This window comes from Terrapene carolina, unplaced genomic scaffold (assembly GCF_002925995.2).
Source record: "Terrapene carolina triunguis isolate 2854851 unplaced genomic scaffold, T_m_triunguis-2.0 Scaffold111, whole genome shotgun sequence".
NCBI classification, from domain to species: domain Eukaryota; kingdom Metazoa; phylum Chordata; order Testudines; family Emydidae; genus Terrapene; species Terrapene triunguis.
Genome location: NW_020664462.1, coordinates 7,019,027 through 7,033,825, shown reverse-complemented (window position 1 = coordinate 7,033,825; position 14,799 = coordinate 7,019,027). Strand labels below are relative to the sequence as shown.

General features: G+C 46.3%; 1 protein-coding gene across 1 annotated transcript in view; it reads right to left on the bottom strand.

Moving 5' to 3' along the window:
• The window catches only part of LOC112104486 (vasoactive intestinal polypeptide receptor 1-like), a 44,917-nt gene that overhangs the window by 16,543 nt on the left and 13,575 nt on the right, over positions 1 to 14,799 (bottom strand). The window contains exons 2-4 of the mRNA XM_026651995.1: positions 8,967 to 9,066; positions 6,680 to 6,787; positions 3,738 to 3,847 (exon numbers count right to left, since the gene is read on the bottom strand). Coding sequence (XP_026507780.1) covers positions 3,738 to 3,847; positions 6,680 to 6,787; positions 8,967 to 9,066 — 318 coding nt within the window. The remainder of the gene's footprint in view (positions 1 to 3,737; positions 3,848 to 6,679; positions 6,788 to 8,966; positions 9,067 to 14,799) is intronic.

The following is a 14,799-nucleotide window of genomic DNA, read 5'->3' as shown; positions in this document are numbered from 1 at the left end:
TCTAGCGTTGGCTCTGCAACTGATCTTCTGGGCAGCAGAGGCTCCAGGCACCAGTGCTCCAAGGATGTGCCTGGGGCGGCAAGCCGTGGGGGGCGCCCTGCCGGTCCCTGCAAGGGTGGCAGTCAGGCAGCCTTCGGCAGCTTGCCGGCGGGAGGTCTGCCGGTCCCACGGATTTGGCGGCAATTCGGCGGCAGGTACGCCAAAGCCACGGTACCGGGGACCTCCTGCAGGCAAGCTGCCGAAGGCAGCCTGCCTGCCATGCTTGGGGCGGCAAAAAAGCTAGAGCTGCCCCTGCTTCTGGGTGACCTTAGGCAAGGCATTGGCCCGCCCTGTGCCTCAGTTTCCCCATCTGTAAAATGCAGATAATGATTTGGGCTCATTGAAAACTTTCCTTTGAAACTGGTTTTCAGCAGAAAACTGGGTTTTTGATTAACCACATTTTCTTGTGACATGTCTATTTTACAAGGAAAGTTTTGTTTTTTTTCCCATTCCACACCCAAAAAGGCTTTCAACCAATACCAGAAAATCTCAGATTTTGGCTGAAAAATTTCAATGTTTTGACAAAACGTCAATTTTTTCTGCAGAACACTGCCCTTATTTTCTGACCACCTCTAACAGTGACACGTACCCCTCCCCCCGGTGTAAAGGGCTTTGATGTGTATAAATGTGCTACATGGGCCTGATCCAAAGCCCCTTGAAGCTACCAGAAAGACTCAATTCACTCTAAGAGCTAAGTCTTGTTAAGATATGTCTTGGTTTTACAAAACCTTGCGGCTTGGGTTTTATATTTGTGACACAAAACAAGGAGTGTCTGGCAGCTGGACTTCATTTATTTGAAGCACCAATGTTTGGGACTATTTGGATAAACGCGCCTAGCTGTGGCCTATCCCAAATCCTCAGTGAAGGTCCGATGGTTCAAGGTGCTGAGCTTTTACAACTCTCATTGAAGCTGATGGGAGGTGAAGTCACTTAGCCAGTCACCAGTGTTCAGCACCTTGCAAATTCTGTCACTAACTAATTGTTTCAATAGTTAGGACCACATGCAAGGCCCATCAGAACTAATGGGAGTCTAATGAACTTGAATGGGCTATGGATCAAGCCTCTAGCGAGTAGGTACAGCTAAGCAAAAAGTAACAGATGAGGAAACTGAAACATTATGGAGTTGAGAGGGACCCAACATCACACGGTGTGTTAATGGGGTTCTTTTCTGAGCTCTGACGCAGAGTCCTTAATTCCTAGTTTCAAACTCAACCTCCTAAGGGTATTTCTATACTGCAATCAGAGGTGTGACTGCCAATATGCATAGACATACCGAAGCTAGCTTTGATTCGGCAAGCTTGAATATCAATAGCAGTGAAGCTGGGGCTACACAGACTAGCCACTCAAGAATATAACCAGGGTCCCGGGTGGACTTGTACAGCTCGTGCTGCCGTGGTTTCACGGCTATTGTTATGCTAGCTCCAGTTGGTTTAGATGTGCTGCAGTCACACCTCTGATTGCAGTGCAGAGGACCCTAAGGGTACGTCTACACTTACTTCCTGGTTCGGCGGCAGGCAATCGATCTTCTGGGATCGATTTATCGCGTCTTGTCTAGACACGATAAATCGATCCCGGAAGTGCTCGCCGTCGACGCCGGTACTCCAGCTCGGCAAGCGGAGTACGCGGCATCGACGGGGGAGCCTGCCTGCCGCGTCTGGACCCGCAGTAAGTTCGGACTAAGGTACTTCGAATTCAGCTACGTTATTAACATAGCTGAATTGGCGTACCTTAGTCCGAAGTGGGGGGTTAGTGTGGACCAGACCCAAGTGTTATTGCCTCTTTGATATTACACTTTAACACCACTAAGTTCATTTTGGCATGTTGCGTACTGATGTATCCTGAGAAAAACAGGAAGCACAAGCAAACTTTGCCTGTGCAAATTGTTTTCAGTTTCACTACAGGGCCACCTGCTTATTCCAAATCGTAAGGAATCAAAATCCTTAGTTTGTTGCTGGTCAGTCAAATTTCCTCAGGGCAGATGCAAGTGCCACGTTGTTCACCAGTTCATCCTGACCCTAACCTCGTTTATCAAAAGGCTGAGGAGATGCCAACAACTCCAGGCGGAGACAGTCATTATCCATTTTAAATAGGTCCAGAAACATTGGCAGTAGACCTGCCCATCGGAGAATCATCCTGGCATTTTGTGAAATCACCCTAACATTTTCTATGTAATATGCGACACAAAGATGGAAAGCAGGAGGCTTGTTCAGTAGGGCCAGGAGCGCCGCCAGCTTTTCTGCCGCCCTAGGCGGCGGAAGGTCCCACCCCGAAATGCCGCCCCCCACAGAGGCAGCGGAAGGTCCTGCTGCCGAAATACCGCTGCGGTCGCCGCCTCCCAAATTGTAGCGCCCTAGGCTACCGCCTAGGTCGCCTAATGGGTTGCGCCGGCCCTGAGTAGGGCAAGTGCAGGGCCGTCCTTACCATACACAAAGTACACAGCTGCATAGGGCACCAGGAAACGTAGGGCACCAAATTTCCTGGTGCCCTGCACAGCTGCGTGCTGCTCCAGCCTCTGTCCTGCCTCTTCCCATCCCTGAGGACTGCAGCAGGGCTGGGCCTGCACTCACCGGCGGCGGGAAGTGCAGGGACCCGGCCTCAGCTGTGCCGCTGGTGAGTGCTGGGAGGTGGTTCCCCCCTGCCCCTCAAGCCAGCCTCCCTCCCCACAGAGGCCTGCCCCCTGCAGGGGGCTGCGTAGGGCCCCAGAATAGCTAGGGATGGCCCTGGGCAGGCGGGTGGGCCAAAGGCGCTTTCCCCTTCTGGGGTAGCTGACAGAAGCACGGTAAGCAGCGGAGTCCAAACAGGTGAGGGTGAAAAGGGTACTCGGGTTCTGAGTGCACAGAGAAAACACTACCCCACTATCTCTCCCATAGTGTGTTTTATACACCGTCTCTGGTATTACCACAGGAGCTGAGCACCTCATAATCTTTGATGGATTTAACCTCAGAACACCACGTGAGGTAGGGCAGTGCTGCTGTGTCCCTGTTTTACAGATGGGGAACTGAGACACGGAGAGGCTAAGCTACTTTCTCAAAGCCACATGGGCAGAGTAATGACTTGAGCCACGTACCCTAACCACTGGACCATCCTTTCTACCTTCAGAGAAGGCTGTTGAACACAAGTGTCTGGAACCCTAATTTCAAAGGAACCGTGAAGACGACTCTTCCCCTTTCACTGTATGCAGGGTTCCCCCAGGGAAGCAAAGGGTTAGGCAGCAGGCTATCTTCTCCATCCAGATAGATACAGAACACAGCAGGCCAGACTCTTCAACGCCAAGATCCATTCAGTGCAGGATGAAGGGGCCATAACTGGTTCCCCCATTCTCCACCCTGCATTGCGTCAGATCCAGCCCTGATGTCATTTAGGCCAAGGGGCCATATGACAGCTGAGAACTGCCGGAGTACAATCCCCCTCTAGCCCTAGTCCCCTCCTTGCCCCTGATACCCCCACCTATGCTGGGGCTGGGTTGGGGTGGTGGAGGGGTCAGCTCCACCAGCCTTGTGGTAGCTTCCTCCCCAGCACCCAGGGAAGTCTCAGCTGGACAGTACAGTCAATATTCAGCCGTTTGCACCACTTACGTGGTGTAGGGTCAAAGCAAAGGAGAGAATCTGGCTTATGTATATTCAGCATTCCTCAGGATGTTTTCATGGGGGCAGTTCTGGGTTTGCTCCTACTAGGTGCATCTCCAACCCAATACTGACCTGATCTTCAGGGCCTTTACTGGAACCTTCATCAAATCCGCAGGCAATAGAGTACGGTGGGTACGGTTCTGACCAATATGCCTCTTGTGTACAGTTTCTTTGCAGAAAACCTGAAACAGTGAAACACATCAGCAAATGACCCATGTTGTTTAGCACTGACAAGAAACAGTTTATTCTTAGTGCCCAAATCCTCAGATCTATTTTATTACTTATCGATACTTCTGGATGTGCCAACTGCTTTTAGCAAGATTGGCTTTAATTCTGTATAGCCACTTTAGCTATCTACCTTGTGATAGGCTGAGACAAATATTCAAACGAACGGGAAAGTAACAAAGCAGCTTCCAGGTTTATATAGGAATTGCATACTGTGAGCTCAATTTTTATACAGAGGCACCGAAGTCATGCATCCAAATCGTGCCTTTAAGAACCAGTTTGGGTCTTAAGACATATGACTACTCAGTTGATTAGCAGGGCTGCCCAGAGGATTCAGGGGGCCTGGGGCAAAGCGGGGGAGCGGACATAAAAAAAGGCGCCACCCGCTGTGGCGCTTCTACTCACCGGGTGGCGCTCCGAGTCTGCGGCAGCGAGTCCTTCAGTTGCTCCGCGTCTTCGGCAGCACTGAAGGACCCGCCGCCGAAATGCCGCCGAAGACCCGGAGCGACTGAAGGGCCCGCCGCCAAAGTGCCGCCGAAGACCCAGGCCGCCGCTGGGTGAGTAAAAATTAAAAAGGCGCCTCTAGCCAGGAAAGGGATTCTTGGCCAGGGCTCGCGGGGCCCGGGGCAAATTGCCCCACTTGCCCCACCCTCTGGGCGGCCCTGTTGATTAGAGACACAAGGTGGGACCAACACGGCTACAACACTGTATACCCACTTTATAGCATTAATAACAATACTTTGAATTTCTGTAATATCTTTTACCCAAGGATCCCAAAGCACATATAATTTCTGATCACTTCCAAGCCTGAAAGACTTAAACCTCTCAGTATTTCAGGAAGGTATAGATGAAGAAATTAAGGCTATGTCTACACTGCCCCGGATGTGAATAATTTGGTGCACCAAAGTGCTACACTATAACTCCTCCATATGGATGTTGTGGGCACAAACTAAAAGGTTCCTAGTTTACATTTAATGTAGTTCAGTTTGAAGAGGAGTACGTTAGCGGAGTCATCAGTAGCTTGCCCAAGGTCACCGAGGATCTGCAACAAAATCGGGAATAAAAAACAGGAATCCTGGCTCCAAGGATCCCACTGCAAAACCATCCAGCCTCTCAATTACAGTAGGATAGACAAAGTTATCTGGGCTCTGACATTTGGGCTCCCATCCTTCCAGTCATACAAATGATGCCACTATTTTAGCAAGATACTCCCCACTGATTGTCACAGCATTTGGCTTTTGCTTTTAAATGGTGAGAGGGATTACTGCTAGAGCTGGCCAACATTTTTTTCAATGAATGTTTCACTGTTGAAAAATGCCATTTCAGCCACATGGATACTTACTGCAGGAATTTGTCAATTCTGATTAAATTTTTTTTAAGGGGAGGAAAAAAAAACCATCGAAAAGAAGCATTTCAATCTTCTTGGAATGGGCCATTTCACTTTTTCGTTTCAAAATGACTTTTCATTTTGAATTTTTTATTTTAAATTATTAATGATAATAGCAAATATAAAAAGTCAAAATGCGAACGAAACATTTCAATTTTATCAAAATGGAACATTTCAAATGACCCGACACTATTTTTTCCCCCAAAAATTTAGTTTTGTGAGAAATTTCAATCACTCTTTTTTTTATTCCAATTTGGAACAAAAATTAAATTCGAAAGGTCAGAATTTCCCATAGAACACAAATTCTTAGTTTCCACCAGCTTTAATGATAACTTTATCAACTTTCAGACTGCATAATTGGGTATGGGATTATTTTAAAAGGGACTATTCCTTTGAGTAAGGGTGCTCAGGGCCTTTTATTTTCCACATCAAATTCAAACACAACCTTTTCAAATGCAATTCTAATCTACAGCATATTCATGCTGGGAAGTGCTTCTGTCTTCCAAATGTTGGGCTGCTAAAATGGGCCAAATTATAAAGAGTTTTCTTTTTTCTAAGCTACTGTGCATAAGGGCCAAATATGTCCTTTGTATTTGTGCATGTCGTTTCTACTACTTTCAATACCATTGCAAGTACTAGTGCATTCCCAAAATGACTGCAAAAAATCACTCTTTACTGCCTTTTCTCCATCTCTTTACAAATGGCTGAGATCAGACCAAATCAGAATGGGCAAAGGGATTGTGAAGGTATAGCTGTCCAAGTGAAGGTATTCGTGTACTGAAGGAGATCAATGGTTTATCCAGTCCATTATCTGGTCATGGACATTGGTGCATGTAGGATACATTAGAGAACCCCCCCCGCAAAAAAATGTACCTAATGAATGTATGTAACCCTGACAAAGAATTCTTCCTGACACCAGTAACCTTATGCCCTGATAGCAGTGGCAGATTACTGCATATGCCAATGGGGCTTGGGCCCAGGGGCCCCAGCCAATTTGGGGCCCCCAGCCAATTTGGGGCCCCCAGAAAAATCTCCCCCCGCCCCAGCCCGGAAGCAGAGCTTCTCCAGTCTCGGTGCCACAGTGGGTGGGGCGGGGCATGGAAAGGAGCGAGTGGGGGCCAGGGATGCGGGGGGAAGGGACGGAACGGGGAAGGGTCTGCAGGGGAATGAGTGGAATGGGGCAGGGCCATGGGTGGGACAAGGGTGGGGCCACAGGCAAAAGTGGGGGGCAGGGCCACAGTTCTGGTGCCGGGTCCCCCTCACTTGCTCCAGCCCAGGGCCCCAGAACTTGATCCAACTCTGCCCTGATGCATGAATGTTGATTGCTTTAGTATCTTAGCCCTTATGCATATTTTTAAATGGCTAGGAACCTTAACAACGGGGGGGAAAAAAACATTCTTGCCCTGTATGTTGGTGATTTCTTCAAAGAAACCCGGGCATGCAACTTTTACCACTTCTCCAAAAGTGGCTTTGGGCCAGCAACTCAGTCCATCCCAATCCCCTGGGCATCCTGGAAAGAAAAAGAGTCTGAAATTAAAGAGATGCCTGCAGAACGAGGCATTTCAGAAGTCTTGCAATCGCTTACCGGAAGATTGCCCGTGTCTTTATCAGTGGACCAAGTGCAAGACTCAGCTGCAGTTCTTACTTAGCCCAGATTCACAATGGCATGGTGTGATGCTGGCAGACCAGGTGCCAGCTCTTGCCAAAGCTTTAGGTGTGTAAAAAGAACAGGAGTACTTGTGGCACCTTAGAGACTAACAAATTTATTAGAGCATAAGGTGCCACAAGTACTCCTGTTCTTTTTGCAGATACAGACTAACACGGCTGCTACTCTGAAACCTGTCTTTAGGTATGTGTTAGTAACTGGTTAAGATGGGGATTGGGCTTATAACAACGTCTTTAGCGTTCAGACTTTATGAAATGCTTGTAAATTGCTGTATGCATTAATCTCACTTATACTTTCCTTGTCACCTGCCATAAGGAAATATTTACGTTTTTGCATGTAACTGAAAAAAAATGTTTGCTCTGAAACTGTGAACCCAATCAGGAGGGACCATCTCCTGCACAACAAGCAAGCCTATCAAAACTAAATGGGCCATTGTGGGACATCACAATACAAAGACTTTGTTAATTGCCCCCTTGAACTCATGAAGAGACTGTGTGCAAAAGGACTCATCCCATCAGCTTGGATTCTGGAAGAAAGAAAAATCCCTGACAAGAATTTTTTTTATTTCTTTTGCTGTCTGGACTCTCCTGTGAGAGCTACTAAACTGAAGCATAGATTAAACTGGGTTAACCCTGGCCTAAAAGACATTTGGAGCTGACAGATTCCTGCAACTCTGTCATCTTGTAAGACCATAGAGTGTACCACAATTACGTATTTATGCTTGCCTGCTTTAACATTGTAATAACTCATTTCTTTTCTTAGTTAATAAATCCTTAGATAGTTTACTAGAGAATTGGCTACAAGTATTGTCTTTGGTGTGAGATCTAAGGTACAAATTGATCTGGGGTAAGTGACTGGTCCTTTGGGACTTGGAGTAACTTGAATATGTTGTGATCTTTGGTTTATAGCAACCATCTATCAGTAAGTCCAGCTTGCCTGGGTGGCAAAATAGACTGGATTGCTTAAGGGGACTGTCTGTGACTCCATGGTAAGACTGTATTAGTGCTTTAGGAGTTCACACTTGCTACTGGTGAAATCTAATTATAGAACACACAACCAGTTTGGGATCTCTGTCCTGCTTCTTAATCCACTATAAGGTTGGCACTCTCAGTCATGAGCCACTCCAGGCAGCCTGACACATGGTTGTGCTAAATCCCATGCAGTTCCACAAATTTAGGGGGACGTTGTATTTCTGTTTTACAGTCATGGACACAGTCTCTCACATATACATTTTTCATCTCATCTGTTTCTTTTCTTTTCTTGAGAAAGTGGACATAAGAGTCAAGCAAATGCAATCCTAAAATTGTACAATCATCTTGAAAAAGGAGCTCTTTTAGTCAGTAAAACAAAACTGGGCAACAAGAAAAATTGCTAATGGGTTTATCCTCACATCACATCTGTAAGGTAGGAAATAACTAGTATTCCCATTTTACAGGTAGGAAACTGAGGCACAGAAAGACTAAATGATTAGCCCAGAGTGTCACAGGAAGTCATAACAGAGCAGGGAACTGAACTCAGGTATTTTAAGTCTCAGGTTAGTACCTCAGGTTCAGTTCACTTCCCTGCTCTAGCACAGACTTCCTGCGAGACCCTGGACTAGTCAGATTTTCTGTGCCTCAGTTTCATTCTGTAAAATGGGAATAATAGTAATTGCCTACTTACAGGGGCGATGTGAGGATAGCACAACTAGCATAAATTGTCATAGCTCCATTGAAGCCAATGGTCATGTGACAAATTACCCCCGCAGAGGATGTGCCCCACCTAAGGTTATAATACTGGCTATGAATGTAAGCAATGCACAGATAAAGTGTATTATCAACATCAAACACCACTACAATCAAAAAGAAATAATAGATGCTGCAAGATACAAGTTCTTTACAGAGCACAAGTGATGAGAAAAATCAGGCCAAACCTTCCAAAACTTGACTCAAGAGAGCAGTCCTTGCTTATGTGGCTAGCCCTATGGAAGTCAAACAAAGACGGCTCATGTCAGGTTTTGCCACATAGGGCCTATGTCTCTCACCTTTTAAGTTGGGTAAAGTAGCTTCATTTTTTTCTAAACATAGAGCCTGGTCTTTCACCACCTGTTGGAATATCTTGCATTCTGGGTGGATAGAAGCAACCTGGGCAAGAGATAGATAGAAATGGTGGGTGCGATTTAACAGGTTGCATTGTGAATAACTCTCCCCTTTGCTGACACATGGCTAACTACGCATGGGTGTTCTTAAGAATCTTAATGCAATTATTTCTGATTTCCCGGGGGCGCTCGACCCCAGGCCCCGCCCCCACTCCACCCCTTCCCCCAAAGCCCTGCCTCTTCCTGCCTCTGCTCCACCCCCACCCCGCCTCTTCTCGCCCCTGCTCTGCCTCCTCCCCCGAGTGCACCCTGCCCTCGCTCCGCCTCTTCGTGCCTCCGTTTCTCCCCCTCCCCCCCAGTGCCTCCTGCCCGCCGCTGAACAGTTGTTCATGAAAATGTCGGCCTCTTAGGTGCTGACTGAGTTATTCACCTTGCTAGAGACCATTTCTGTTGGCCCCAGACGAAGGAGGATATTGAGCACTATGTAACTCAGGTCTGTCAATGCCTAAAACAACTGTTCAGCAGCGGGCAGGAGGCGGTGGGGTGGGGGAAGGAGCTGATCGGCAGGGCCCGCCAGTGGGTGCTAAGCACCCACTATTTTTTCCGGTGGATTCTCCAGCCCCGAAGCACCCACGGAGTTGGTGCTTATGAAATTAGACTATCAGCGCTTTGGGGCAGTGACTGTCCTTCTGCTCGGTGTTTGTGCAATGCCCAGTGCAATGGGATCCCAATCCCAATTGGGGCCAGCACAATACAAATGATTCACAATAGCAATTCCATCCAGGAGGAGCCATGGTGTGAAGTCATGGGGTCTGAGTGCATGTGTTTGTGTTAATGGCCATGATGCTACTTACACAGAAGATGGGCAGCGGGAAGTAAAGTAGTAGAAGAGTTTTTCATTATGGTCTGAAATCTGATATACATTTTACATTAATATAACAAACAGGTGTGACCCTGCCTCCCCTGGGAACCCCCACACTCCCACTAAAGTCAGCGAGAGATTTATGGGGATGCAGTGAAAAATCTCCAGATATTTAAAAACATAGTATCAATGTATACATCAGGAAAAGTGAGGGGTATCCATACACTCACAACATTGAAGTTCTCCTACTAAGCTGAAAGAAGTGAAATCATGGTTAAGAACAGTGCAGCAAAGTGGTATTCTTGGCCATGACTCGATCGGCCCTCACTACGGTGATATCAGTTCACAATCCTTTATGGGTTTTTATCCTCACAACATCCTGAGGGTAGGGTGACCACCTTTTCAAAAGGCAAAAGCAGGACACTTGCAGGAGCCCTGTCCCCCTCTGTGGCTCCACCCCCTGCTCCTCCTCTTCCTCTCCCCCCCTCCCCAAGTCCTAGCCCACTGCAGATGGCAGAGCAAGCCCCTGCCTCTGTCCCCACCCCCCAGGGCATGCCACCCAGGGCAGGGTGGGGACACAGCAGCCTGGACTCCCTGGGCAGCGCTTACTATTCCCAGCTGCAGCTTCCGGCCTGGCCAGGGGGTAGGTCCACAGGGAGGGGGAGAGAAAGAGTAGGGGGTGGAGCTTCATAGTGAGGGGGCGGGCTAATGCCCACCTCAGCCCCCCAACCCCCACTACTGGGAAGAGACTGGTGCTGCCCCTAAGCCTCGGGCAGGCGCAGAACCACGCTGCAAGAAATTTGGGACAAATGCTGTCCCAGAGTCATTCAGTCCTGGACCAGGACTTGAACATTGCGTTTTGGGACTGTTCCACCCAATTCAGGATGGGTGGTCCCCCCTACCTGAGGTACTCCTCCCATTTCACAGAGAGGGAACTGAGGCGTAAAGTAGGCTAAGTGATTTGCCCCAGGTCACACAGGAAATCTGCGGGAGAGCTAGTCTCTGAACCAAGAACTTTGGAGTCCCACTCTATTACCCTAGTCACCAGGCCAGCTTTCCTGCCTATAGCTACTTTATTTACACCAGAGCCTGAGGAGGCCAGGAAGGAAAGGGGAGACAGATGGTGGTGCTGGAACAAAACTTTGTGCGCGCAATTTAAGTTGATCCTATTCGGATTTTCAAATGATCTCCACCAAACTGACAGAGGCCCTGATTCTCCACGCTCTTTCACTGGTGTGAAACAGGAGTAACTCCACGGAACTCAGTGGAGTTACACAGCGTAAAACAAGTATACGTGAGGGGAGTATTGGAACCAGAGTATCTGAGTGCTACGTATTGACAGCACCAAAAGTTTCATTCAGCTGAAGCCACTGGGAGCATATGAGTGAATAAGGCAACACGATTTGGCCTTTTGCAAGCTGGACTATTTAAAAGGCACCCAGAAGCACTGAAAATACTGATTTAATCTAAGTGACAGATTGTAGATTTACTGAGACATTTCTGAAGACTGTAAAGCCACCCTAAGCCCCCAAAAACTTTGAGAGTACAGTACAGTCTTGTCTTTTATTATACCAATCCTGTCACAGGAAGTTGATTTATAGGTTTATGGAATGCTGTCAATAAACAACGCAATTTAACGGGAAATCAGGATTCTGTTCTTAGCCTGAATGGAAACTTTACTGCCCACATAAACAGTTAAAACTGCACAATAATATCCACCTAGAGAAAAGGACAAGACTTCATCTTTAAAAATCCTCTGAGATGGCTCACATGCCCTAATATGAGACTGGAAAGAGAATTAAAGAGTTAACATAAAAAGAAAATGAAGACACGCTATAAGCAATGGTTAATTCTCACCCATTATGCTTTGACAATGGGTAACCTTAAATATATGTTTTTAAAATCAGCATGATCACCTCCTAAAATAGCATCTCATTATTGTACATTAGGAACACGCTACTGAATTGCTATTATTCAGAATTCAACACAATGCTCCTTTAATTTTTTTACATTTTCAAATATATTGCATGTTGCACTGCACTGGCACAACAAACAACTTTAGAAGCAGTAATAAAATGATTACTGTGAAAATCAACTGCCATTTACATTTAAAAAAAAAAACCAACAGCCATTCAGTTGTTTGGCTGGAAATAAGGTGTTTCTTCAGCTCCTACAGAGTTTGTAACTGGCTGTTGATAATGGGAAATGGTTTATAGTTGGGATATTTTTACGCTGGGTGTTCGAAAGGCATAGGCGTACAACCTGGTGCAATGCAATTTATTTTGCATAGAGAATCCTTTCTCTGACATATCACAAAGTGAAACCAGTTGGCAGCCAGTGTCATCATTATATAGGGCTAGCTTCTGTCCCCCTTACACCGAGTAGAACCCAATTCTGAAAATGGTCCCACTGATGGGCATGGGACTACTTGCAGAATATGGTACTGTTCAGCATAAGAGTGAATCAGGTCCTTAGCATTTAATGTTTATATGGCACCTTAAGCTTGCATGGATGTAAAAGAAACCATCCCTGTACTGATGGGCAGATCATGAACACTACAGGACCCAAATTACATTGTTCCATCTAGATGTAAGTGGAGTTGTGTGTGTCATATATGACTGCATTGCCAGTACCCCTCCCCCACCCCGCATTCCTATCACTCAGAGCTAGGGTGACTAGCTAGCAAGTGTGAATCATAGAATCATAGAATATCAGGGTTGGAAGGGACCTCAGGAGGTCATCTAGTCCAACCCCCTGCTCAAAGCAAAAAAATCAGGACAGGAGATGGGGGGTAATTGGTGCCTATATAAGACAAAGCCCCGAATATCGGGACTGTCCCTATAAAATCGGGACATCCAGTCACCCTACTCTGAGCATTAATCTGAGATCAGGTGGGTTTGCTGGGCATTTTAGCACTTGATCCACTTCCCGCAAGAGAGATCCCCTTTCCTGTAGATGCAGCATAAACCTGCCTTATCATACTGATGGGGCTTGACCTGCTGGAATTCTAAACTCAACGGTTCAATGATTTCCCCAGTGCAGTAGCTTGCACAGATATATCTCAGCTCTGGTATAATGCAAGTCTATCCTCAGGATTAGGTGGGTCTCTGAGAATTAAGACGCGCTGTATTTGAGAATCTATCCAATTCATGCATGGTATTCTAAGGCAGCTGTCACTATGCTATCCCTACCAAAGGTGGAAACCGGATTATGTTCCAGGCTGCTGTTGCTTCTCCTCTCCCTTACCCCATTCCACTGCTACCAGAACAGGTCGTCTTTAGGGTTATCTTGTTCAGTTATTTTAAGAAAAGTTGTGGCTCCTTGGCCACTAGCATCTGTCTTCATTGGTCCCTGCTAGGACTTTGGCCCGTACACAAGTGTTAACTAGAGCTGGTAGGAAAATGGGGGTTTTAGCTGCAGAAAAATGCCACAAAACAATATAAAAATGTTCAGTTTCATCAAAAAATTTCCACAGACAAATTCAAATGTTCATCAAAAAACTAAAAATTCCAAATCTTCTGCACAGAAACTAGATTTTGTCAAGAACATCAAAACAGTATTTCATGTCAGTTTGACCCAAACTGAAATATTTTGGATTGCTAAATGGAGTCAGAATATTTCGATTCAAGGCTGGTTCAGTATTAGACTGTGTCCACATGTGCTGCTGTGATACCTCATGGGAGTTGTCCTTTGGGTGCGTCAGCCTCCCATTTTCCCCTAGGGGTGAGGATCCCTGGCCAGACTATATCTCCCCTGGACTATAGGAAAAAAGGGGAGCGAACCCTTAGCTATCCATCACTGAAGGGACAAAATGGGCCAGCGTTCTTGGAATCTGTGAAAGGTGGATCCCTCAACCATGTGGGTTGAGGATGCTGAGAACTGACTGTAGGTGAGAAATTGCTTGAGACCAGGATTATAATCTGTTCAATTTCAGACACTAGAAAGTGTGTTTGAGTTTGTTTTATTTCCAACCATTTTCTGTTTCTATCATCTCTGCTTAATATCCCTTAAGTTTCTGTTCCTTAGTAATAAACTGATTCTTGTTCTATTATAAACCTCCCTCAGTGCTGTACATTAAAGTGACGTGCGGGTCCTCAGCTAAACTAAAGACTGGGGTGCATTGCCTCGTTGGAGACAGCGGACTCGGAATTTCTGGGAGTGGCCAGTGCGACAGACAGGACACTGCAGAGAGGTGCCTCTGGGTAACTAAGGAACACTGAATGTTACCTGCAAGGCAAGGATTAGCCTGGCAGAGTCTCCTGGAGTTTGCTGGCAGGGAGACAGCCTGGTGTGGCAGGGAGCTATCAGACAATTTAAGCTCCAGCACAGCTGTCTGTTGCAGAATTGAGAGGTAACATAGTGGCTTATGTTTCTGGGCTCCCTGAGGAGACCGTCACAAGTGCATCATGGGAGATGTATTTAGGCTGGTAAATCCAGCCTACAGAAGAAAAATGGAGGTATGATGCTCTTGAACGACAATTCTCAGAAGGCGCCGCAGCAGCTTCTCAGGAGGATGTGGGTTAATGTCAAACGGAGCTGAAGTGAAACATTTCAATTCAGGAACGTCAAAACATTTTGTTTTGACAGCAAAAGTGAAAACAAAGTGCTTTGATATCTCTGAATTTACATTTTTGGTTTTCAGCCAAAAGTTTTTGACTGATGGAGTTTAGTCAAAAACGTTTTGGTTTTCAAGTGTTTGTGTTTTTCAGTAAAAAGCCAAAGATTTCCATGGAAAGCAGACACTTTTTACAATAAATAAACAAAGAGGGGTTGAAACCCCATTTTCCATTGAAAAACAGTTTCAGTGGAAAATATTCAGCCTGCTCTCGTGTTAACATCCTTTCTCTTGCAAAAGAAATCCTAGGAATTCTTTAATAGCTGTACATTTCATTTCAAAGAAAGCTTCTCCAAAACAAC